Source organism: Mytilus galloprovincialis, chromosome 10 (genome assembly GCF_965363235.1).
Source record: "Mytilus galloprovincialis chromosome 10, xbMytGall1.hap1.1, whole genome shotgun sequence".
NCBI lineage: Eukaryota > Metazoa > Mollusca > Bivalvia > Mytilida > Mytilidae > Mytilus > Mytilus galloprovincialis.
This window is the reverse complement of record NC_134847.1, coordinates 47,100,523-47,125,106: the sequence shown is the minus strand read 5'-3', so window position 1 is coordinate 47,125,106 and position 24,584 is coordinate 47,100,523. Positions and strand designations below refer to the sequence as shown.

General features: G+C 31.0%; 1 protein-coding gene across 3 annotated transcripts in view; it reads left to right on the top strand.

Annotated features, from left to right (window-relative positions):
- Positions 1–3,921: 3,921 nt before the first annotated feature.
- The window catches only part of LOC143047681 (uncharacterized), a 58,481-nt gene continuing 37,818 nt past the window's right edge, over positions 3,922–24,584 (top strand). The window contains exon 1 of one of the 3 annotated variants that reach the window (XM_076220884.1): positions 3,922–4,015. In XM_076220884.1, coding sequence (XP_076076999.1) covers positions 3,937–4,015 — 79 coding nt within the window. In that variant the 5' untranslated portion in view covers positions 3,922–3,936. Of the gene's footprint in view, positions 4,258–8,058; positions 8,160–24,584 lie in introns of those variants that run through there. The other 2 variants (XM_076220883.1, XM_076220885.1) reach the window with 2 other exon arrangements.

Genomic DNA, 24,584 nt, shown 5'->3' with positions numbered 1-24,584 from the left:
AAAGAAATATCTGGATAAGATGGTCCCAGATTTTTTTTGTACTGGCTTTGACATTGACACTGATGTGGCGCTTATGCTACAGGTTCATCGTAAACTTTTGACGTTTCAGAGTCTATATTGACATGATTTGTTGCTGGTTGTGTTTCTGCATGCCTATCACCGTTGGTACTGTAAGTAGGCATTCAAGTTGGTGAAAAAATTGTCTAAAATTTGCCCTTTTGGCTTGTCACGCTTTGAATTGCTCATTTTACGCTGCTTTTTTTACGTTGAGTACCAGAAAAAATTTCTCGCAAATAAATTAAAAACTATTTCGGTCAGGGTTGATTTTACATACGGAAATATTATTGTGACGTTATCAAAATAGTTATACTGTATGGTTGTCTACGTTTCTTGTTTAAGTTAAATTTTACATTTTTTACTCGTTTGTATTTCTATTTTATTTTTCGGCGTAAATTATTTTTTAGACCCCGCGATGTGCACGCCATGGCATGACAGCGTATACGGAGCTACGCCCCAGTAAGGTAAAAAAAGATGGTTTGTCTGCATGCAACTTTGACAGCTACCCCCCGAAAAATGACATAAAAGATAATTTTACCTAGAATCTAGGCTGTACAGTTACCAATAACTGCTTCCATCCACTTCATTTGAACTTTGGTGTATAGATGTCTCATTTCTAATCATACCATATCTCCCTTGGTCAGCTTGTTGTGTCTATGACACATTCCCCATTTCCATTTCTCAATTTCATTTACTTCTAAAAAATCTTGATGTTTCAAGTACAATAGAATAATGTTAAAAAAAACTCATATTTATTCTGAACTGAAACTGCATGTAATATTCATAACACTTTGGAGGTTGATGAACTAAAAGCTTAAGAAAATACAGAATGACTTAAATTTTAAGAGCAGTTAATATCATATCTAATAATATTACCATCAAGTAAGATTTGCAACCACCAAACAAATACCTAAGTTACATTTAAATGAAAGATGTTTTTTTCTAATTTCTTTGAAGTATTATGATATAATAGTATAATCATTTCAGATCATTTCAATGGATGTTACATCTCACAGGTCTTTGTTTTTTTTATTTTAAATCTTTAAGCATTACATTTGTTTATCATTAAATAAGAGGATCTTCTGAGATCAGTGTTACTTTAAATTATTAGAAAAAAAGATACCCTGTGGAGATTGCTTAATGTAGTTATTCTTTTTTCTGTAACTCATAATCTTTTTCACCTCACCCCTCTGTGATCTGATTACAGTATTTTTATTCTGAAGATATTTTTATAACTTATTGCCAAAGGTTGTTGTCTATGAACCTTTCTACTCTTCTTTCTATCTTTTTACTGCCTTTTTTTATGCAATTGCCTTATATGAAGAGATGTAATTTCATTTACTGCATTCTGTTTATGCATATATTACTACAAATAACGTAATCCAGGAAGAAAGAAACATTTGAACAATTCCAAATATGCTTGGTGATCAATTTCCTTTAAAAAATGAAATTCATAGAAAAATACCCTTTTTTGGGCGGGGGAGGGGGGCATAGGAACAAAGAAACCCTTAAATAATATTAAAAATGCTTGCCAAGCAAATCAATGTCCGTTTCAATTGAAACAGTCATATTTTTTTTTCTCAATAAGAACATCAACAGCCTTGTAACTACAGCTAACTAATTTTACTATATACCGTATTATATCATTTGATACTCCTCAGCATACATGCAAGGTTAACTAATATGCGTGACAAGAGTCATACAATTTAAAATTGCTATTATTTTTTTTAGGAAATTCTTTCATTTGTATTCACAGTGTTGACAAAGAAACAATTGATGATTTTTTTTTCACTCTTATGAATTAAGATACTGTTTTACCAATCCTTAGATTAGGGTTTAATATAAGTATGTTAAATTCCGGGTAGGCTTACATCTTATATCAAAGTGACTCATAAAAGAGATATCAATTAGCAAATATGTTTCTACTAATGACTCTGAACCTTCTAACAATACTCTTTATGTATTAGGCCAAATAAAAAAAAATTTCATACCTTCCCTATATTTTAAGTTTAGAAAGAGCCTACCTTAAAGTTTGTGTGTTCATTTTTCAATAAGCACTGCTAAAATCAAAATTTCTCTTCCATAGACTCAATTGTTGTTCTTTAATTGGATGTTGAAAAAAAAAAATAAAAGGGGAAAACTTAAGAACATGTTGAGGAAACATATTAAGAAAGAGTCCAAAAGAGAAGTGACAGTGAGCCCTGGAGAGATAAAAGAATCTAAAGAATAAGATGGAGTTACTGGCAGCTTACAGCTGAGCATTACTTATAGATATACCGATATTTAAAAAGACAACATGTAAATGTGCCTGTCCACAGCAAGGAACCTTAGTCTTTAGTTGTTTGCAGAGGAGATATCCCATGTGCCTCAAGTTGAAGTCCACTTAAACTATATATGATTACTCACTGCTGGAAGTTAAACTTCCCAGTCAAGTTTAAAACACAGTTCATAATCATATCACATTTAACATGTTCTTGTCCTGATATTCATGTAATTACTGCCACTGGCTGTTGAACCTATCCAATCTTCTCTTTATCATCATTATATTTTCACGTTATTGACCTTTGATGATAATTTCTGTGGAGCCTGCAACTTTTGTCGCAAAAGCAAGACATAGCGATCATTCATTCCGTTGTCAGTGTCATCATAGGCAACGTCCACAAATATTCACTCTGTGGTTAAAGTTTGTGAAATTTTAATAACTTTCTTAAGTATCCTAATTTCTATCAAAATTTGACAGAAGCTTGTTTTTAATCATAAGATCTTCTTCAGAATACGGGAGTTGACACCTAGGTCTAAGCAGAGGCGGATTTATGGGGGCGGATTTATTCAGGGGGCCAAGGCCCCCCTTTTTGGGAAAAAATTTGGTTGCTTATATAGGGAATCACTGAAGCGTGATTGGAGCACCCTCCCCCCCCCCCCTTAGGCAGTCAGTGGGCCCCCACTTATGATAATTTCTAGATCTGGCAGTGCTAAGATAGTACCCAGAAGTAAATTTTGCCAAACAGTCCTTTATATCCGTATTTGTATACATATAAATTGACTTTTCTGCCAGTTAACATTACATTCACTCTTCATATCATATACAGTAGGTGATCCATATATTTCAATAAGGGAGGGCCCACTGACTGCAGGGGTGGATCCAGCCATTTTAAAAAGGGGGATTCCCAACCCAAGATATAGGGTGTTCCAACCACATGTCCCCATTCAAATGTTTGATCGTCAAAAAAAAGGGGGTTCCAACCCCCAGAACCCCCCTGGATCCGCCAATGCTAAGAAGGGGTCAGCTCCAGTCATGCTTCAGTTATTCCCTATAGAATCAACCAAATTTTTCCCACAAAAGGGAGGTGTGGCAGGGCACTCTGGTCCCCTCTAAATCCACCTCGGATATAACCTAAAACAATATACACAAAGACTTATATCAACTATTTTTTTATATAAATAAATTTGCATTTTGTGATGTAATAAAGGAAGAAAAGAAATATTGTATTGCATTTATTTCTCTGGAAAACACCTCAGGCAAGCTGTTTACTAATTTTTACTATATTAAAGAGCTAATTTGTTTCTGGATAACAATTTATTTGTTAAAGCTCCTATGAGCCTCAAGTTTTGAATAGCAAATTTACATTTTAATCACTGTATTACAGTAAACCTGGGACATAGTTAACATAAAAAATAGACCTAAAGTAATTAATCTTTTTTTTTTTTTTTTTATCAAATTCAAAAGTTAAACTGAAAGGTCATGTAAATCATTGTAAAATAGTAAACAGTTATAAGTTACAAATGTTTACAGCTCATACGATAACAGGTATGTTTGGCTTTTACCTGCGTGCTTAAATACATTTCGCTTCCCTTTATTTTGAAGACCCGCCCACAAGGATGACCACATGTGGTTTTTACTGTGACGTCATTTTGTCAATTTCTCAAATATGTAAAGCATGGTCAAGTTGGAATAAATGTAAGATGTGAAAAGATGAATTTAACAAAATTAACAGAATGACAGGGATTTTCAATATGTTTTGGATTAATTTCTATAATTTATACACGGGAAAAAATATTACAAAAGATGAAATTCTGTGGTTAAAGTGGTTTTACAGTGTGAGAACTGCCGGGTAAACATGACCCCAATACACAGGAATTTATATCAAATATTTTTTACAACACTGTTTATTTTCTTCAGCGACGTAGAATCTTATTCAGGTAAGATAATGTTTACATATTAAATTTAGTTTATTTGTTTATCAATTATCGATTATTATTGATCAAAAGGAATTAGTTACACAGTTTTACTACTTTTCACATGAAATCCCATAGTAGATAAAGGTATGTTGCGGTTAAAAGATCAAAGGAACCAGGTAAACATGGATCAACTACTGAAGAAAAAAATGGTATACGAAATGTTTTTGCCCAAATAAGCTTTTGCCGTGTACTTTGTCAAAATAAATAAACTAAATTTACACAGTTGTTACTTCAATACAGTATACTTTGTCAAAATAAATAAACCATTTTACACATTCGTTACATAGTAGTTTAAATCGGACGACTTCAATGTTATACTGATGTATACTGTGTTACATCTTTAACCACCTGCATAATTTCAACTTTGATCATCTCTTCCTTATTGTTTAAGGATAAAAGGTTTAATTATTTTTAAATCTTAAAAAATACCATTAGCCTAATTCCATACTTGTCACCAACTTTTAAATATTTCCCCTTAATTAAGTTACATCTGTCAAATTTGACTTTTAAGAAGCATTAAATTATCATTAACTATTAAATTCATCTGATGACGAAAGGCCATTGGACATTAATATTGACCATTATATTCAAAATATTGATTTATTTCTTACAAAAGTATCCCTTTAACATGCTGTCAAAAAGGTTTCAAGTTTTCAATTAGAAAATTAATTTACTAGTCATTTCATTATAATTGAGGCAATTTACTGGACAATAAGATAGAAAGAATTTTATAGTTTATGTTGGGGTGAATTGATGGTGTGGGATTTTATGTCAGTTTTCTCACATTATACATAGGTAATTCAATCTTGCAAAATATTTGACCAATAATTTATTATGGGCTATAAAAGGTGTCAGAGTATCCTGATATTTGAAGAATTTTGATTTTGCAAATTCACAAGTACTGTATAATGAGTCCCTATTATCAAAATGGGCAGTGTTTGTCTTATATTTATTATTTTAGACTAGACTAAGAAATATAGAATTTTGATTGCAAATTCACAAGTACTGTTTAATGAGTCCCTGTCATCAATCTAGGCAGTGTTTGTCTTATATTTATTATTTTTGACTAGACTCCTTGTTTAATACAACAAATGGAAGTTTTTAACGACCTTGACTGGCTATACAGCCCTTGTTTAATGATTTCCTAAATGTACTTATAAGTGCTTTAATCCTTTGATCCCCAGAAAATCTCATTATGTCAGGTGACTTTAAGACTTGACATTTGTAAAATATGTATACAACATGTATATATATACAACTTGATTCAAACTATTTATGTAACCTTTTATAATTTTTGTGTAATAAATTCATGAAAATTTATTGTGGTATGTCAGGCGTTAACATGTGAAAGGGCATGTATTAATGCCCTTTCTTGTAACGCTAATGTCATTTTAATACGAAGATATATTCTTTACTTAATACTTTGTACTAAAATAAACTTGGTTTATTGAATTTTTTTCTTTGGCTTTTATTGTGCTCTTAGTTGTAAAACGCTGTTGAGGTGTGAATAAATATCTTGTTTGTTTGTATACAGATTAAAACAGGATTCAGCAATAAAAAACCCTGAAATTAGAAGTTATGCGGAAATCTTTGAAATTATTTGAGTCATATTATTTTAATACAAAATAATTAACTAATAATTTTATACGAAATTCAAATTACACAATAAAAGTAAAATCTTTTAGATATTAATGTTCTGGATGCTTTACAAAAAGTAAAACATAGTTTTGAGATGATGTCAGGAATAAGAAAGGACATAAAAAAAAGGACATAAATTTGGAGGTAAACACCTTGATTTTAATAGAAATACAATGAAAGAATTATAGACAGCTCAAGAAAAACAAGATATTTTAATACAACTTTCCTTGCTGAGTTACATACATCCTGATTATTCATAAGCAGTGGGGGATCCAGAACTTTTCATTGGGGGGGGGGGGGCTGACCTAAGGCTGCTCCATTCAATTTCATGCTTCAGTGATTCCCTACACTATTTACAACTAAAAGTAAAGTTTAGCCAGGAGAGCACACACATGAATTAATATGTCTTATAAATGTACATAGCTTTTTTAAATATGATTGTTTTGTCGTATTCATTACTTCCTTAAATTTAATTATGTTTGGATAATCAATTTAGCAATATACTTTTGTCTTTCTATAGCCATAAATTTACACTTCATTACATAGTGGAATTCATCTCCAAGATCATTAAAGTCACATAGTTCGCATATTCTTTTATCTCTCTGAATTTTTTTCCATCTTCCACTTTCTATAGGTAATCTGTAGTTAATGAGTCTAAATTGACCTAAAGTATAAATATCACGGGTTTCCAAAATGTCCAAATACTTTTCGAATCGGAAAAGTTCCTTAAAAAGGCGATAATTTAATGTTTTCGAGTTCGATTTGAAAGATTGACATTGTCAGCCGACTTCTTATTGGAGTTATTGCCCTTTAGTGATGGATTTTACTAATTTTAAAACTGAAACAGATAAAAAGAAGCATTTGATGGAATAGTGATCAACAAGACAAGATCTTCAAACAAATCAAATTGTTGAATTCATTTTGACTCCTTATAGGATTTATTGCCATTAAGGACAATTTAACAATTTTCTTGTGCCGTTATCTATTATTTTGATTCAATAATAGATAGAGAGAAATTTTAAATAGAAAATCCCATGATAAACAAAATAAACAAAAAATTTTTTTTAGTCATGAATAATGTAAAGGTCTACAATGTTTAAAGTGTAAGTGGCAGATACAGGGGGAGGGTTCTGGGGGTTGCAACCCCCCTTTTTTTTTGCTGTAGTTGAGTTATTGGTTCTGTGGACCCATCATGATCTAAATTTGACTTTGATGCCTGAGTTTTAGTGTGCACAACACATTTGTCAAACACTAGTTGTAAAGTTCAGGACATCTGTGTTTCATAGTAGAAATATTAATTAAAAAAATTATGGCATATATTGATGAGTTTATTGCTGTCACTTTTTGACAATTGCCACATGTACATATACTTTGATTTATATGTGCATGTGCATCTATGGAAATATCTGTACATGCATATCAATCATATGCATTAATTGATTCAGGAACATATATATTGTTAGATATACTGTTTCCAGATTGATTAAAGTCTTCTACTAACAAAAGTTGAGTGATCCCTTAATTTAAAAAAAAAAAATTAGAATGGAAATGGGGAATCATGTCAAAGAGACAACAAACGGACCAAAGAGCAGACAACAGCTGAAGGCCACCAATGGTTCTTCAACGCAGCAGAAAATCCCACACCTAGAGGTGAACCTCAGCTGGTCCCTAAATAAAATTGTGTACTAGTTCAGTGAAAATGGACGTCACACTAAACTCCAAAATATATAAATGAACTAAGACAAAAAATATACAAGACTAACAAATGCCAGAGGCTCCTAAATGTTTCCACATTCTATTAGATTTTTCTTCTTTTTAAGTGTCATATATATATTTATATATAACAATAAAAAGCTAAAAGTTTTAAAGCTCCATTAGCAAACTTACTTAATGGTTCTTAATAATTAAAACTCAATACATAACTGAAATGTTATAATCAAAATGTCCAAGAAATCAATATTTATTGACAATAACATCAAATGTAACCACCTAATGTGTATTTAGTCCAGATTAAAACATATGGAATGTTGTGTATTTATTGGATAAAACAGATAAAGTGACCATTGTAAACAAATGTAGGCATGTGGTCATTTGATAGTGGACATGTAGGCAGATTAATGTTCAAATTGGCCCCCAGACTGGACCAGTTGTATTTACTAGGAGTTCTTTGAGACATTTAGGAACCAGCCTAATACTTTAATTCTTAAAGATAAACCATTGACTTAGTAAGTGGTTTTTAAAATAGTGTAGTGTATAGCTTAGATGAATGAACCTCTTAAAATTACTCCTGACTGAATTAAATATTTCCTCTTTATGGCTGAGTATGAGATCTTCTTCTTCCTAGTACAGGAAAGATTCTGGTGCGGGAGTGTGAAATGTCTCAGAACTGTGGTACTATGTACATGAAAATAGAGGATGAAAGTTGTGATATCAAATATTTGCCACAGTCCAATTACAATTAAAATAGCATAAGTTGTAGCTCAATGTTAAACATATTTACATTATATACAGTGGCTAAAAATTAGCCAAACAGGATCCTCCAAATGTTAAGATACCACCTTTGAAGGATTCTAAGGATGGTGACATGCAAATTGCCTCTGAGAGATCATTCCAAACAGCAAAAGGGGTTGGGAAAGCCCTTCATCATTTATTGTCGAGCCTGCAACTTTTGTTGCAGAAAGCTCGACATAGGGATAGTGATCCGGCGGCGGCGGTGTTAGCTCACTTCTTAAAAGCTATATATTTTAGAAGGTGGAAGACCTGGATGCTTCATATTTTGTATATAGATGCCTCATGTTACGAAGTTTCCGTCAGTCACATGTCCAATGTCCTTGACCTCATTTTCATGGTTCAGTGACCACTTGAAAAAAATGTTCAGAATTTTTGTAACGTTGAATTCTCTCTTATTATAAGTAATAGGATAACTATATTTGGTATGTGCGTACCTTGCAAGGTCCTCATGCCAGTTAGACAGTTTTCACTTGACCTCTACGTTATTTCATGGATCAGTGAACAAGGTTAAGTTTTGGTGGTCAAGTCCATATCTCTGATACTATAAGCAATAGGGCTAGTATATTTGGTGTATGGAAGGACTGGAAGGTGTACATGTCCAACTGGCAGGTGTCATCTGACCTTGACCTCATTTTCATGGTTCAGTGGTTATAGTTAAGTTTTTGTGTTTTGGTCTAATTTTCTCATACTTTATGCAATAGGTCTACTATATTTGTTGTATGGAATGATTGTAAGGTGTACATGTCTAGCGGGAAGATGTCATCTGACCTTGACCTCATTTTCATGGTTCAGTGGTCAAAGATAAGTTTTTAGGAACCAGGCTTGTTTTAAATCTTGGTTGAAAAAATAACTATCTTGCAATTTTTATTTATCAGGTATAATGAGTATAATACAATATAGTACAATCATTTGTAGATAAGTTTTGATCTTTTTATCTAATATTATATGCCAAAGGTCAACTATATTTGGTGTATGGAAATATATTATGATCTATATGTCAGTCCTGCAGGTTTTATTTGACCATGACCTCAATTGCACGGTTCATTGGACAGTGTTAAGTTTTTGTGTTTTGGTCTATTTTTCTTAAACTATAAGTAATAGGTCAACTATATTTGTTGTATGGAAGCATTGTTGGCTGTACATGTCTGCCTGGCATGGTTCATCTGACCTTGACCTCATTTTCATGGTTCATTGGTCTTTGTTTAACTATCTTGTTTAATGTTAAGTTTATGTGACAGTTGTAATAACGCTTTATACTTAGGACTATCAACATAATATCAATGATTAGTAAAGAAGGCGAGACATTTCAGTGTGTGCACTCTTGTACTTACTCTATTCTATGTACATACATTTGTATGTACTCCACCTCCCCTCAACTTAGAGACTTAATTCTTTCAAATAGAAGGAACTGGAAAATTTTACTTTTTTATTCTTGTAGGAACCAGGCTTGTTTTAAATCTTGGTTGAAAAAATAACTATCTTGCAATTTTTATTTATCAGGTATAATGAGTATAATACAATATAGTACAATCATTTGTAGATAAGCATCAGAGGGAGGCTTTGCATTAATCTTACAACATCAAATAGAATAGAATTATCACAACTCAGCTGGGACACATATTGATCTTTTAAGTAAAACAACCTTATATGATACTATCCGATACATTTGTACTTTTGTAAAATGTCCCTTTAAGGGTTTTATAGTTAAGAACAAAAGAGAGAAAAAAGGGGTGGGGGTGTAGATCTTACCATTTATTTGCCACATTTTTGCCAAAATTGATGTTAAAATATAAATAAGGATGGTTTCAAAATAGAGAAGGTTTCGTACCTTTGATGTCAATGGCTGATCCAAAAAGAACCTTTTTTGGCTACAATTAATCATAGTGTATTTGAATGGGGAAATATAGTTGGAACCTCCCTTTTTAAAATGGCTGGAATGAGGTATGAAGATGCAGCGGGCACATCAATTTATCTAAGCAAATCTCACTCATAAACATAAACTCAGAAACATAAAAAAGATTTTAAATATTTGTATAATATTATATTTTGGGTTTGAAAGTCCATGTACATACAAATAAATCTGAAAGTTTACAATAACACAGTGATTATTCTTACTTAAAGTATGCATTGTATACTTTTAAAAATCCTTCGGTTTTACAAATATTTTACAAACTCTTAAAATTGAAAGAAAACAAATCTTGAATATCAAGGTATAAAAGTTCTCAGCAAAAATGGTCTAGATCATTTTTGTTTTTAAAGTGGAGTGTAATGTCAAGAGAAAATAGATCTTGAAATTGATATTTTTCTAAGTACTTTCTTAGTTATGCAGAAGTATTATGGCGACACCTGTTTATTGACTTTTCCTTAAATCGGCAAATTTTAAATCTGTTGGTGAGATATAAATGTGTATGACAATATCTATGCTCAGTTATTATCATTGTTGATATAGATCTGTTAAGATTTTGACACCTTTAGATCTTTTAACATTACTTTATTAGGGTTTTATGAAATTGAAAATCATGATTTGTTTAAGAATGTATATAACAAATTGTAAAACTTTGGTCAAATTATTTTACAAAAGTCAAAGTTAAAGATTTTATTGATATAAAATCAGAAATCTGGATTTTACATGATAGTGGGTGTAATTGAGTCATACGATTTTCACAAAAAACATGTCATGAAGTATTTCGCTTTAAATGTAGAACACAAAATATATATGCTATTGATACAGCCACCATGCAAATATATATGATGTGATATGATATGATATTCTTGTATAAGCATCGCTTTTGGGCTATTTCGCGGGGGCCAGCTAGTATTTATTGGTGGAGGACCCTGCAAACATAAGAAAATAAGAAGATGTATTCTATAGTAAAGAATGGAAAGGGGGATGTATCAATTCAAAGAGACAACAACTCAATAAAAGAGCATAAAACAACTTTTAAAGCCACTAAGGTGTCTTCCACACAGCATGAAAATCCCATGGTGGAGGTGACGCCTTCAGCTGGACCCTTTAAAAAAAAAATTTCTATAGTTTAGCAAAAAAGACGTCACTCTTACATGTAATGATTTCTAATGAGACAAATATCCACCAAAGTTCAAATGAAGTGAACGTAAGTAATTATTGGCAATCACACACTGAGGGGAATAAAATAAAATATATCTTTTCTTGTCCTTGTGTACAAACTGCACTAAATACACCCCTGGGTTAACAAGATAAACAGAAAGGACAATTTATCATATGGTCATTAGATTCAAAGGGGATAATAAAAAGTGATGAAGTATCTAATGTTTTTTGAGTGTGTGTTGTGTGAAATTAATGACACAAAACTGATTACCCTGCCACACACCTGTTCTTACCTGAAAATTTGCTTCATCCTGAAACAAAAAGGTTTTATATTTATAGATATGGCTCTCTTTTAAAACGGGTCAGCCATTTATCATCCCCTTCCGACGGACTATCATTGTTTATAAAGACCATACTTGCAAATTGTGTCAAAGGTGATCTTTGAAGCACCTTGATACACAAGGACCCAGTAATTTAGAATCCCTCAAATGACATTTTCTCTGAGGGGTTCATGTATCAACTATTTAACTTTATAGAATGTCATTGATCCATTGGTGTCCTTAATTTACCAAAGTAACTTTCTAAATACTTTAAATAAAAGTAGTCAAATAATATTGGATCCCCAATATTTTTTTGTTTGTTTTGGTGCCGTTTTAATTTTGAAATGTCTGTTACTGTTTCTATTAATATGCTGGCACATTCCATTCATAAGTTAAAACATTGGTTTTTTTTAACCAAGACAAAATTTTAGACAGTTAATTTACCACAATTGATCATTCTAAATTGTAGGAATTTTAGTATAGTACATTCACATACATCATTATATATTAACATTATACATTTGTATTACTAGGCTTGTTATATAGAAAGTTAAGATCCTGTTTTTTTTTAAATTCTATTAAATCTTTTGGTGTACCTTCAGTCTACAATAGCGTAATGCACTTAAGACTAAATATATTTTGTTGTTTTGAGAATTGGAAAATCCAAGATTTTTATCACAATAGTTAAAAAGTTTAAGAATGTACCAAATGTAAAATAACTTGTTGATTGAATAATGCATGAACAAAATATATTAAAAAATTCTGATTTTATGCTGATTTGAAATTTAAAAAAAATCACAAATGCACAGTTATATATCCTGTGGTATTTACACCAATCTGTTTCTGATGATAAAGTTTGATAAATATAGTTACATGTATTTTATACAAGTCTGAGTTATCTCATTTATTTTACTTTACTGTTACAAAATCTAAATGCTTTATAATATGAAACAATGTATAAAACATTTTGTAACATTCAAAAAGATTCACAAATACAAGTTACATTTATTTGTCCCATGTATCCATATAGCTTTCTAACTTACAGATCTTTTTCTTTAACGTTGAGATTTAAAAACTTGATATTAGCATATTCTCATTTTACTTAAAATTTAAGGCCTTAAGTGTCTCTTTTTTGTAAAGGAAAATATTTATCTTGATAAAGCAATATTTTACTTGAGAAGAGATCAAAGCATTGTGGGTAACTTTGATTGTGATCTGTGAAAAATGATCCTGAAATATTATCCAATCAAGTTTAGAATGAAGTAAAAAAGATTAGGGAATGGTCTTTATTTAGAATGGAGGCATCTATTGTCGTTTCTGAATTCATTATGCGTTATTATAGTGTTATCTGCATTTTAATTATCTTAATTGGTTCTGTGCACTAGAATAATGATTTTCTTCCTCTTGTTAAGTTCAAATTTTATCTCAGTGTGGATTGTATTCAAATTGAAAACTTTGACATAAAGGAGAGTTAATGCCCTTGAATAATTGAAAGTAAAATGTGATAAATCAATAAAAATTTCAATGTACATCCTTAACTGCATGAGCTGTTATAGAATGCATTACTAACAATTAAACATGAAGTTTAGTTATCTTTGCACTACAAAAACTCAGCAGCTATTTGAATTTCTGTGAATACTGTGTAGATTTTTTGCAGAACATACAATGTGTTTTGTTTTATATACTGTTAATTCAGAAATTAATTCATTTATTATTGCGAATCCCTGAAAACTAACTAAAGCATGAAATCTAATAAATGAATTTACAAAACTTTGATATTAAAGGAAAATCCAGCTTCTGAAATTATTATGATTGCAAGTTTTTATTATTTCAAACCTGACACAGCTTCGTTTTTCGCATCTATAAACATTTCTCAATAGTAACAATATTTACAGAAATGAAATGCTATTTTTCTGCTGGTAATCCCTGGTGTATCAGTGGTCTATCCAGCCATTTTTGAAAAGGGACCATTCCCAACCAAGGAGAAGAGGGGGTTCCAACTATATGTCTCCATTCAAATGCATTGATTGTCCAAGAAAAGGGGTTGAGTTCAGACCCCATGAACCCTCCCCCTGGATCGGCCACTTTGTATTGTACTTTAAAAATAAAAAAAATCATCAAAAGGTTAAACTTATTATGTGTGGTATGAGATAATGGATTAGAACAAATGGACTTGTTGACAAAATCCACTGATCACTGTCTGTGTCATGGAGGTACTCTTGTCACTCAGGTATGTCACAACATGGAATTTTATGCACAATCATAATTTTTATAATATGGCCATAATTTGTTTTAAGTAGGCCTCTTTCCGCCACTGTATTATGTTTTGATTTTTTTCTAGTTCACATGGAAGATTTCAAGAAAAGTCACGGTCATTTGAAAAGACATCCTTTTCAAACTTTGTTGATTCTTTCAAATCTTAATTCAACATTTATAGTTCTCTTTTAACTATAATATATACTGTTATAAAACACCTGTTGTTGTTGTCCTGAAATTCATTAGAAAGAGAAAAAAAAAGTCAATTAAATATTCTTTTAAGATACCTACAGTTTATAAGATGTCACATTTGCAACGGTTTACAGGTGTTTGATTTTATTAATAAAAATATATGCACACCTTTTTAAAAGGTCTAATTATTACCTGCAGATTTTATTGCCGTTTGATTAAACGATTTATGGGCTGTTGTTTTTTTGCCTGAAATGTATACCTGATATATCAGCGTACTTGATCAAAGTCAAATAGTCGAAGAACTGTTCCGGATTATGTAAGAAAGTAGTTAAAAGGTGACAAGTTAAAGATAGGATCTGTTAAAAAGTAATTGTTCACAATGTGTTGATACAACTCCAAAGGAAAGTTTCACCTGATATTTTACCTGGAATGTTCAACAGATTAATTGATTAAGCATCTTTGTTTAAAGCAATCTTAATATCCTTTAGGTACATGTACTGATGAATAGAAAATGTCACAATGTGCACCATTTATCTTTGTTAATTAGCTTTAAGCAGTATCACAAAATACTTTTATTGTTTGTAATACCAGCACTAACTAGTACTATTATGCTTAATTCATGAGTATATCACAACTATATGGCAGTTTTAAATCCAGTAGATGTTGAAAACGGGGAAGAAAGGGCAAAAGGGGAAAATTTAAAGATCTAGAAAGAAGTCTTTCATAAGTTCATGTAGTCTTTTATTCAGTAGTGTGATAGTACTTTCCGACTGGTTTAAATCTTCAAATAAACATAAATGTCCTTTCCATTCACGATTCTCACAAATTATCTGAGAACATCAGCTATAAAAAAGCATAAAAACAAGAATAATTTTTTTGGTCACTAAGTCAATGTCTTAACAAGAAAATAACGAGGTACATGGTCTTACTTTGTGAAAATAAATGTTTTGGTATCATGTTAACCCATTGTAGACATGGTAGATCACATGTCTTACAATTACTTCAGAGAAATTGAGCTGTAATGGAGATGATAGCTGCAGGGCACAGTCATGATGGACAGGCACAAAAATGACTATCCAAGTAGCCATTCTACCTGAAATAAGATATAATCCTTGTAAGCTCAGGGTGAAATAAATCTGTTTTATTGGAATTTTATTGTTGAAAATGTGAAAATGATAGCATTATTAGGCCTCAAGTGAACTTTTAACTTAGTTTGATTACAGTGAAATTTATTTTGAAATGTTTGACCTCCAATTATAGATACATGTTTTGAAGCCAGGTATGTAGAAGGTGTGATAATTATATGGTCAAGTAGGTATCATTATATGGCCTGATATAAAAAATTCCTTTGGAGTATATCATAGTTAGATTTTCTGTATTTGTTACATTTTATATTGCTCTTGTTTATGGAGGATATTGACACTTTCATGTCTGAATTTCTTCATTTTATCATATTTTAGCTTCATAATTCAAAATGAAACACTCAAACAGAAATAGTCTATGGATTATCTAATACATTGATACTCCATTATAAGTTTCTAATGTCTGTACTTCTATATAATGATCTGATTTAGCCACAAGAAGGTTTGTGGTCAAATGAGGGTCTTTAGGCAGTGTAGGAGGCTTTAAAATTTTTACAAATCGTTGTACCGGTATACTACAGGTTTATGATTTTTTAAATATTTGAACCAAAATTTGAATATTTTTGAAAAAGGAAAGAAATCGATATATATGTCATAATAGAAGAGATTTGAAAATGTTTTTTTTTTCACCCAATATTCTTATGTCACCAAAGTGTTCGGCTGAGTAAGGGGTATTTGGCATTTTGCTTGAAGTCCAGGTTACTGTTGTATTTTAAGGGCTGAAGTTATGTGTTTGCTTTGAAGGTACAGCTTTATTTGGAATAAAACTAACGTATATGATAGAGGAAGCTTGACATTTAATGATATTACTATTTTTTTTTAGAAGTAATGCACATGAGTTGATTGAGACTAAAAAAAGGATTGTGTTAGAATTAATGCTGTATGCATCAAGTAAAATTTATGATTGATACAAACCATTTTAGAGAGAAAAAAAATCACTGAAAAGACTTATCTTGGATACAAGTAACGATATGATAATGTAATTAATTTTTACCTCATGTTTCATATTGGTGGAAATGATAAGTTTGGGAAATTGAAGAAATTTGTTAAGTGAAAAAATGATTGAAAAAAAGATAATTTACAGTTTCATCACAATCAAGTTGTACCAGTGAATTCATGTTTCAAGATTTAATTTTGTTTGAAATAAATTTTTGACATGGTAGTCTTACTTATTTAAACGACTGGTTATTTCTTAGATAATAATACCTTTAAGTTTATAACAATATAAATCCTATAGTCTCCCACGGGTGGAGAACATTAAATATTACATCATTTTATTTACCATTCATTTAAAAGTAGATCAGCATGAGGATTTGGGTAGCCACTGTATTTAAAATTAGCTGCTGGTCAACAATCTTTAGCCATAATGACCAAATATATCAAAGCTTGATCAAACTTTAAACTCATTATGTTGATCTCTAAATTTGAACTTAATTAAAGTTGTAATTTAATGGCAGAGCATAAATTCCCACTGTTTACATTTTAGAGAGGTCTTACGCCACAAGGTTAAATGCCAGGATTAAGATCTGACCATTTGGACGTCTTTGAAGATAATTTGGGTACTCTGTTTCCAAGGAATTCGATTAAATTTCAGGATTTAACTTTTAATTTTCAATAAGAAAGTTAATGTATTATTTTTCTTTTGATTTTAAAATATGTAAATATGGATAATGAAATGGCTTTATAATGTATAATGGTTCAGAGGTCATAATTGATTGTAATTCTTTGCCATACAACAAATTTTCTAACATTTCTCATACATATACTATTTTTTTGTCAATTTCTTTTACCCTATCCTGTGAGGATAGTTTTTGACAAGTAGCTCAGCATATAGATTCTGGCTAGCTACTGTATTTAGAAAAAAACGCTGAAAGGTCATCTAACTTAGTAAAAAATTCCAAATCAAGTACAAGTCCAGAATTTTATATCACGGGAGGCACTGACCTGAGATTAAGGAGTTGAAGGACCATATTTTGATTAAAGATTTTATTTAAAATTTTCCTATAAGTTATATTTTTTTAGGGGGGGGGAGGGGGGGGGGGGGTGTGCACGGCTGTCTAAATCAAATCATGCAAAAATATTTAAGGTTGATTTTACTCATTAAGTTGATCACTCATGTTTACCTTATCAAGTACTTGTAGAGTTTGATAACTTTACAACATGGATCTTTTTAATTTATTATCAAAATTTTGTCTTGTAAGATTATACATGAATTTTACATTAAATAATCTTTACCATAGACAATACTGAGTCCCATATGATTTTTTTTGTAATTTTAGAAGAGAAAAGGATTACAGTTGATCAAGGTTTGAAGCAGTATAGAACTGACTGAAAACATGAAAAAAAACAGTAGGCAGTTTTTGGCAGTTTCAGAGGCAGCATCATAAAATACATAGATTTCAAGAGTTATGTATTTTATGATGCTGCCTCTGAAACTGCCAAAATAGTAAAATTCTTCATAGTTTTGAAATTGGACTATTTTGTGCAGAAATTTTCATTTGTAATGTCATTAACTTTCCGAAATTGACAAATGAATTAAATTTAATTGTTTGTTTTTTATGATAATTGAAAAAAAGATAATTTCCATTTAGAATACTATAAAGAGATTGGCATCAACATGACAGAACAAAAAAACTTGTCTGATTGAAATGATATTTAAATGTAGTTGTAAAATATTGCACCTATATAATTTAAATATATTTAATTCATTATCAAAATAATTTTCTTTATTATGATAATTGATTTTCAATAAATATTTCTAACTATGTTTGACCATACAAGCATTTGTCCAACTGCCCTTTTGTTAGATTATCTAAAATGTAAATAAGGAGCAGCTGCCAATCCTATACAAAAGTGAAATGGCCATTTTGCTGGCCAGGTGGAACACATTTAATTAATATGATTAAAGTCATTATTAGTTAATAGATTATTTCAATGATAAATAAATGAAAACTGTTGGATGTAAAAAAAATATTTAATAAGTTAGATCTATGAAAAACTTGGAATTATGTATGTTTTTGTGTGGCCTCGACAAAGTAAAAAAAGAAAGACTGTGGCTTGTTGCTTCAGTGTTGGTGTCAAAAATGTATTACCGGTAGTTTGTGATAAGATTAGATCAATGATATTAGATACACAATTGTATTGGCACATCTCACTTCCATGGTGATTATTTGGCCATGCCCCCTGAATCATGGTCAATTGATTTCGAAACTTTTTGAATAGTTTTGCCAAGTTATTGTTTTACTTGTAACTGATTGCTGCTTACTTTTACATTCAGTGTCAAATATTTGACAAATGCCAAGCATAAATCTGTAAAGTTTGGTCAAGCAATTTATTGGCCTGTAATTGATTTGTTGTTTGCTTGAAGATCCAGTTTTGTTCCATGCATATTTAGGACAAAATAGTTTATGAAAATGGAAAAGCACCTATAAAATACTTGTTTAATTCTGTATAGACCTTAAGGCAGTTTAACTACTTATAAATAAACAAAGAGTTTCATGAACATTACACTTTTAAGCCATAATCATTATTTCCTTTCTATAATTTTTAATGGAATATGGGCTTCAGAGACAGTTTAAAGTGTTCAAGTGAATATAAAGAGCAAAGAGACCATAAAACTTATTTTTGTTGTTTGTTGTTTTTGTTGTTGTTGGATAGATATCTCATTTGACTTAAACCGCTCTTTTTAACTTAAATCACTGTTTGTCTTAAACAGCTTTTTGACTAAGTAAACTACTCTGACTTAAACTGTCCTGACTTAAACCGCTCTTTGATTTAAGCCACTTTGACTTAAACCATTCTGACTTAAACCACTCTGTGACTTAAATCACTCTGATTTAAACCACTCTGCGACTTAAACCACTCTTTGATTAAAACCACTTTGACTTAAACCACTCTGACTTAAACCACTCTGCAACTTAAGCCAATCTTCGATTTGAACCGCTTATCATCCTCTGTAAATTGTCTTTTTTCTTTACTCAACTAGATATTTTTGATTTTTTTGTACAATTTGTAAATAAAAAAAGAAGGCAAAAGATTTCCTGCTAAATATCAACAGCCTTAAACTTATATAGTTTAGGTGGTGGAGATGCAAGGATCCTTGACTGCCTTCTCCAGTTATAAAAAGAGTTTTGTTTTGCCAAAGTGAGGCTTTAAATTGAACTGTTACTTCAGCTAAAAGATTACCTAAGATAAAGAATTACAGTCTACAGACCCATATATGAACCTGATACAATAAATTCCTATGGTAAATAATGCTGTTATTAAACTGACAATTAAGTGTGAATGTTATGTAATAGATGACAACTTATCCCAAAGTAAATAGTGCAGTGTCATCATGAAGGATAAGATAGAGCAAGAACTATTATTCTATCTTAAAATTTGGCAGGTGACTCACTCTGATCTTGACAGTTCTCCTGCTGAAGATTGGTGGTTCTCTTTAACCACCCAGATTGCTACCTCCACTAATAAAAACTGGCCACAAATATATCTCCTAGAGTGTTGAAGGTGGTGTAAAACACCACAAATCAATCAACTAACTTATATCGTACATGTGGCTGTCAATATGATCGTACATGTGGCTGTCAATATGATCGTACATGTGTTTGTCAATATGATCGACACACATTCAGAGGCTTTTTTCAGAGCTAATACACTGAATTTGACTCCTATAAATTATTTAGTACTCTAATATCTACTTATTTTAGTCCAAATCAAATATGAAATAAACCAATGGGATCAGGCCTCACTTGTTATAAACCAATGGGATCAGGCCTTACTTGTTATAAACCAATGGGATCAGGCCTCACTTGTTATAAACCAATGGGATCAGGCCTCATTTGTTATCCCTTGGATCTATTTATTGTCTGTTGAGTAAAACCAAAATATATGGTGGGGTTCCTAAACATGACATCATGAAAACAGATGAATTACCGAACAAGAAATTATTGTCTCAAAGGGAAATACAAACCTTTTTCACATCATTTTATCTAGAACACATGAATGAGTGCTATAAATGTCCCATGATTTTAGTTTCATGTATTTCCAAACATGGTCAAATTTCTTAGTTCTTTTCTTAGTAAATAAAAGACCTAAATTTTTGCCAAAAATAGGATATGAAAACAATATTTTACTAAATTCAATTTGGCTGGTTACTGACTGAACTAATTTTGGATATAAATATTTATCAAGCAATCATTACACTCAGACTTGACTTGCTCATAAGTTATTATCTAGTTCAATTGTTTACTAAACACTTATATGGTCAGAGCTTTGATTTAGGGTGATGACATTTCTTGATAAAAAGTGAATACAATCTTATCTTGAACTTCTGTTATGCTTTTAGTCTTCTATGATATCTAATTGTAAAAATGTCACAGATGTTACAAGACCGTCTGCTTGAAAATGATATAAAATGCTGAACCAAATTTTTGATATCCATTTATAAATATGTTCACAAGAAGCATATTGCTGTGGATTCATTATTTTATACAACAACAAAATCACCAACAATAATCAAGTATACGTACAAAGAAAAATAGTTTGAACATGTATAAATTGTAAACATCTAAAGATTCTACCACTGCATCGAGTTTGATCATACGATATTTATCCACTCGAGGCCGTTAAATTTTCAAATTTAAAAAGCGAGGCTCGCTGAGCGTTTTAAATATTTAAAATTAAACTGTCGAGAGTGGATAAATATCGTATTACACGAGATGTGGTGGTAGAATCTGTTTATCTAATGATTTTCAAACAATATGCAGGCAAACGTATTCCTTTTTTTCGAATGATCTGCAAAACATGTGTTCTTTCTTTGTGACGTCATCAGGCATTTTTTTTCATACCGTCACAATAGGTCCGAGACCACAATTGTCGTCCCTTGATTTTCGTTGTTCACGAATATAGTCCCTAGTGTTAACAGTGGGTTACTTGCCAATAATTTTTATACCCCTTCCAAATTTATTTCTCCATGTTTAATGCCTCAAATTGTAAGTAGGGGGGTGAAATTACACTGTAAAAAAATTTGGGTCCAGAATTTTACAGGAAAGTAGTGATTCGGTCCAGCTGAAAAAGGTTAAAAATTAGCACTTCGGAAGCTGTCAAAAGATTTCAAGACACCCTAAACACAAAATTGTCCATATTTTGAGTTTGAGGCGATGAAGTTTTCTATAATTTTAATATAATTTGTCCCAAAAGTAGTACAACACACTGTAAACATTTCATTGAGAAAGCGCAGGTGGGATTTTTTTAATTTTCATTTATGTTCTAAAAGAAATGCACTACGAATTAATTGTGTTCTCGGACCTAAGAGGTGAAGTCTGTAAAAATAGAATCTGTAATTTGGCAACTTCCCTAAATGATTTGGTGGTGTCAATTTGTCAAATAGCATGAAACTAAAGGATTTAAACTTTTATTTTATAGAATTTCTGCAAAAATTACCAATTTTGGCATTTTATGGTCAAAATAGGCATTTTAAGGCTTTTTCAATATTGATGCATACATGGCATCCTGACTTTCTATCTGACAGGTTTTCATGTGTCAATACTTGTGTTTCTATGCCTTTATCTAGTTCTTTTACTTGTTTATGAACTCAGAATCTACAGAAAAGAAGATTATCTCAGACAATATGTACAAAATGTGTTGTATAAATGACCCTTGTCTAACGCCCTGTTTGGATGAAGTCAAAAGTGGGGTTCTTGGTACATAAAATTTGAAGTCCACAATTAAGACCTCACTAAATTTGTATCCAAAGCACTTTACAATGTCTATTGTACCTGTTCCATCTCACATAATATCTTTTTTTCTTCTGTAGGATAGCAAGTGGTTTAAATATAAGCCTGTTGAGACTAAAATTGCATTCAAGTATTTCATTAAAAAGGCAAAAATCTTTGTATCAGACCATACTCTCTGTAAGAAAAGTTAATTGCAAGAGCCTTCTTGTGCTCAGATTTGTTGTATCATGTCACATGAGTATAGAAATGATAAAAAAGACACAATTTTTTATTTCTTATAGCCTCAATATGCATTTTTAAATGTAAATATGTGGCACGGCCTAAATTGACCCTTATTTTTTTCCAGTCTTACTTGGCTTAAGACCCTTTTAAACTAATATGATATGTTATTTGTGACTTTTCTTTCCATTTAAAGTACATTCAATACATATGTAAGGATTATTTATAACCAAAAAGCTCCACAAATTTAAAATTGCTGGAAAATATTACATCTTCATGTAAGGCCCCGTTTCATTGAAAAACCTCAATTTTTAGGCCCAGGCTGATATAAATTTCACTTTTGAATAATTATGCTAAGTCTGATAAATCAAATGAGTACTCTATTGCTTTCAGTACATAATAAATGATATATTAGGGCATTTAAAAAGTATTTTTTTGCAATATTTAAATTTTCAAAGCCCATAATGTTGATAGTTGAAATTATTCAATTTTAACGTCAAAATTTAACACGCAAAGATGAGTATTGAATTTAACATATTGTCTATAATATATATCCTATTGTTATGAAACTTTGCAAGCAGTGTTATAATTAATTAAGCTTTGGTCATACCAAGTTTTTTTAAGATTTGTCAACTCTTTCTATCCTATTAGGTCCGAGACCACAATTGTCGTCCCTTGATTTTCGTTGTTCACGAATATAGTCCCTAGTGTTAACAGTGGGTTACTTGCCAATAATTTTTATACCCCTTCCAAATTTATTTCTCCATGTTTAATGCCTCAAATTGTAAGTAGGGGGGTGAAATTACACTGTAAAAAAATTTGGGTCCAGAATTTTACAGGAAAGTAGTGATTCGGTCCAGCTGAAAAAGGTTAAAAATTAGCACTTCGGAAGCTGTCAAAAGATTTCAAGACACCCTAAACACAAAATTGTCCATATTTTGAGTTTGAGGCGATGAAGTTTTCTATAATTTTAATATAATTTGTCCCAAAAGTAGTACAACACACTGTAAACATTTCATTGAGAAAGCGCAGGTGGGATTTTTTTAATTTTCATTTATGTTCTAAAAGAAATGCACTACGAATTAATTGTGTTCTCGGACCAATAGGAAATTCAGAAGAAAGCAAGAAAACTCGACGTCATAATCGGAATTTAATCAATGAAGATCTGAGATCAAACGAACCACACGTTGATTAAATTTTTTTTAAACAATGGGTGCAGAAAGGGATAAATTAACGAAGAATTAGAGAAATATATATATCTGTATATAAAGAGCCTAGAATATCATCCTAACAATGTTAGAGTAAATCAAATTCTTCACTTCCTCCAAAACCGGGGCTTGAATTTGTATTTTAGCATTATACCTAGCATTGTACAGACACCTTACCCTCTTACTTATATATAATAATAGAATGTGTTTCACAAGGTAAGTATTTTTATAAACAATAACACCAAATTGCAAGGTAAAAGTGAAATATTTTTTTCCAAGTTCAAAATATAATACTGACAGATCGCACTATATAATGCTGCATCATGTATTAATTTCTTCGGTTTAAATATTAATGAGAAATTGATCTGAATAGTTAACTCATGGAAATACTATCATTTTGAAGGAGCTACCATTTGACTTTGTAATTGCACACTGTAACAGATTATAATTGGTTTTAAGAAACATATTACTTGATTTGATTATGATAGGTTTTCATTTGTGAAAGTGTGAATAAATTTTTTTTTTTTGCTTTAGCTTTTGAAAAAAATGAAAAAATAGTTTCCAACATAAATTACTGCTTTTATCGTAGTCAATTACTCTCACAATAAACATATAGTTGAACTATATATATAAGTACTGATTTTTTAGAACCTAATAGTTCCGACATAAATTTAAATTTTTGCGTTCTCACTTATAAATCATTTTACTTTGTGATGTCAGAATTAATGTATTTAGTGAAAACATGACCTTAATGCTAATATTTAAATAGTACATAAAATAAAGACAACATTTAAGTACATATGTTACCAATCTGTATACTGTATTAAGGGAGCTACCATTTGATTTTTATGTGGGGGCAAGGACAATATTTGAAAGAAAAGCCATGATAAAACACTTTGCAAAAACAAGAAGGATGACAATTTAGGTAAATAAAAGTCAGAATAAACTGAAAAATAAAGAAGGCAGGACAAAATAGAGAGAAAAATAAAAAAGCAGAGGAC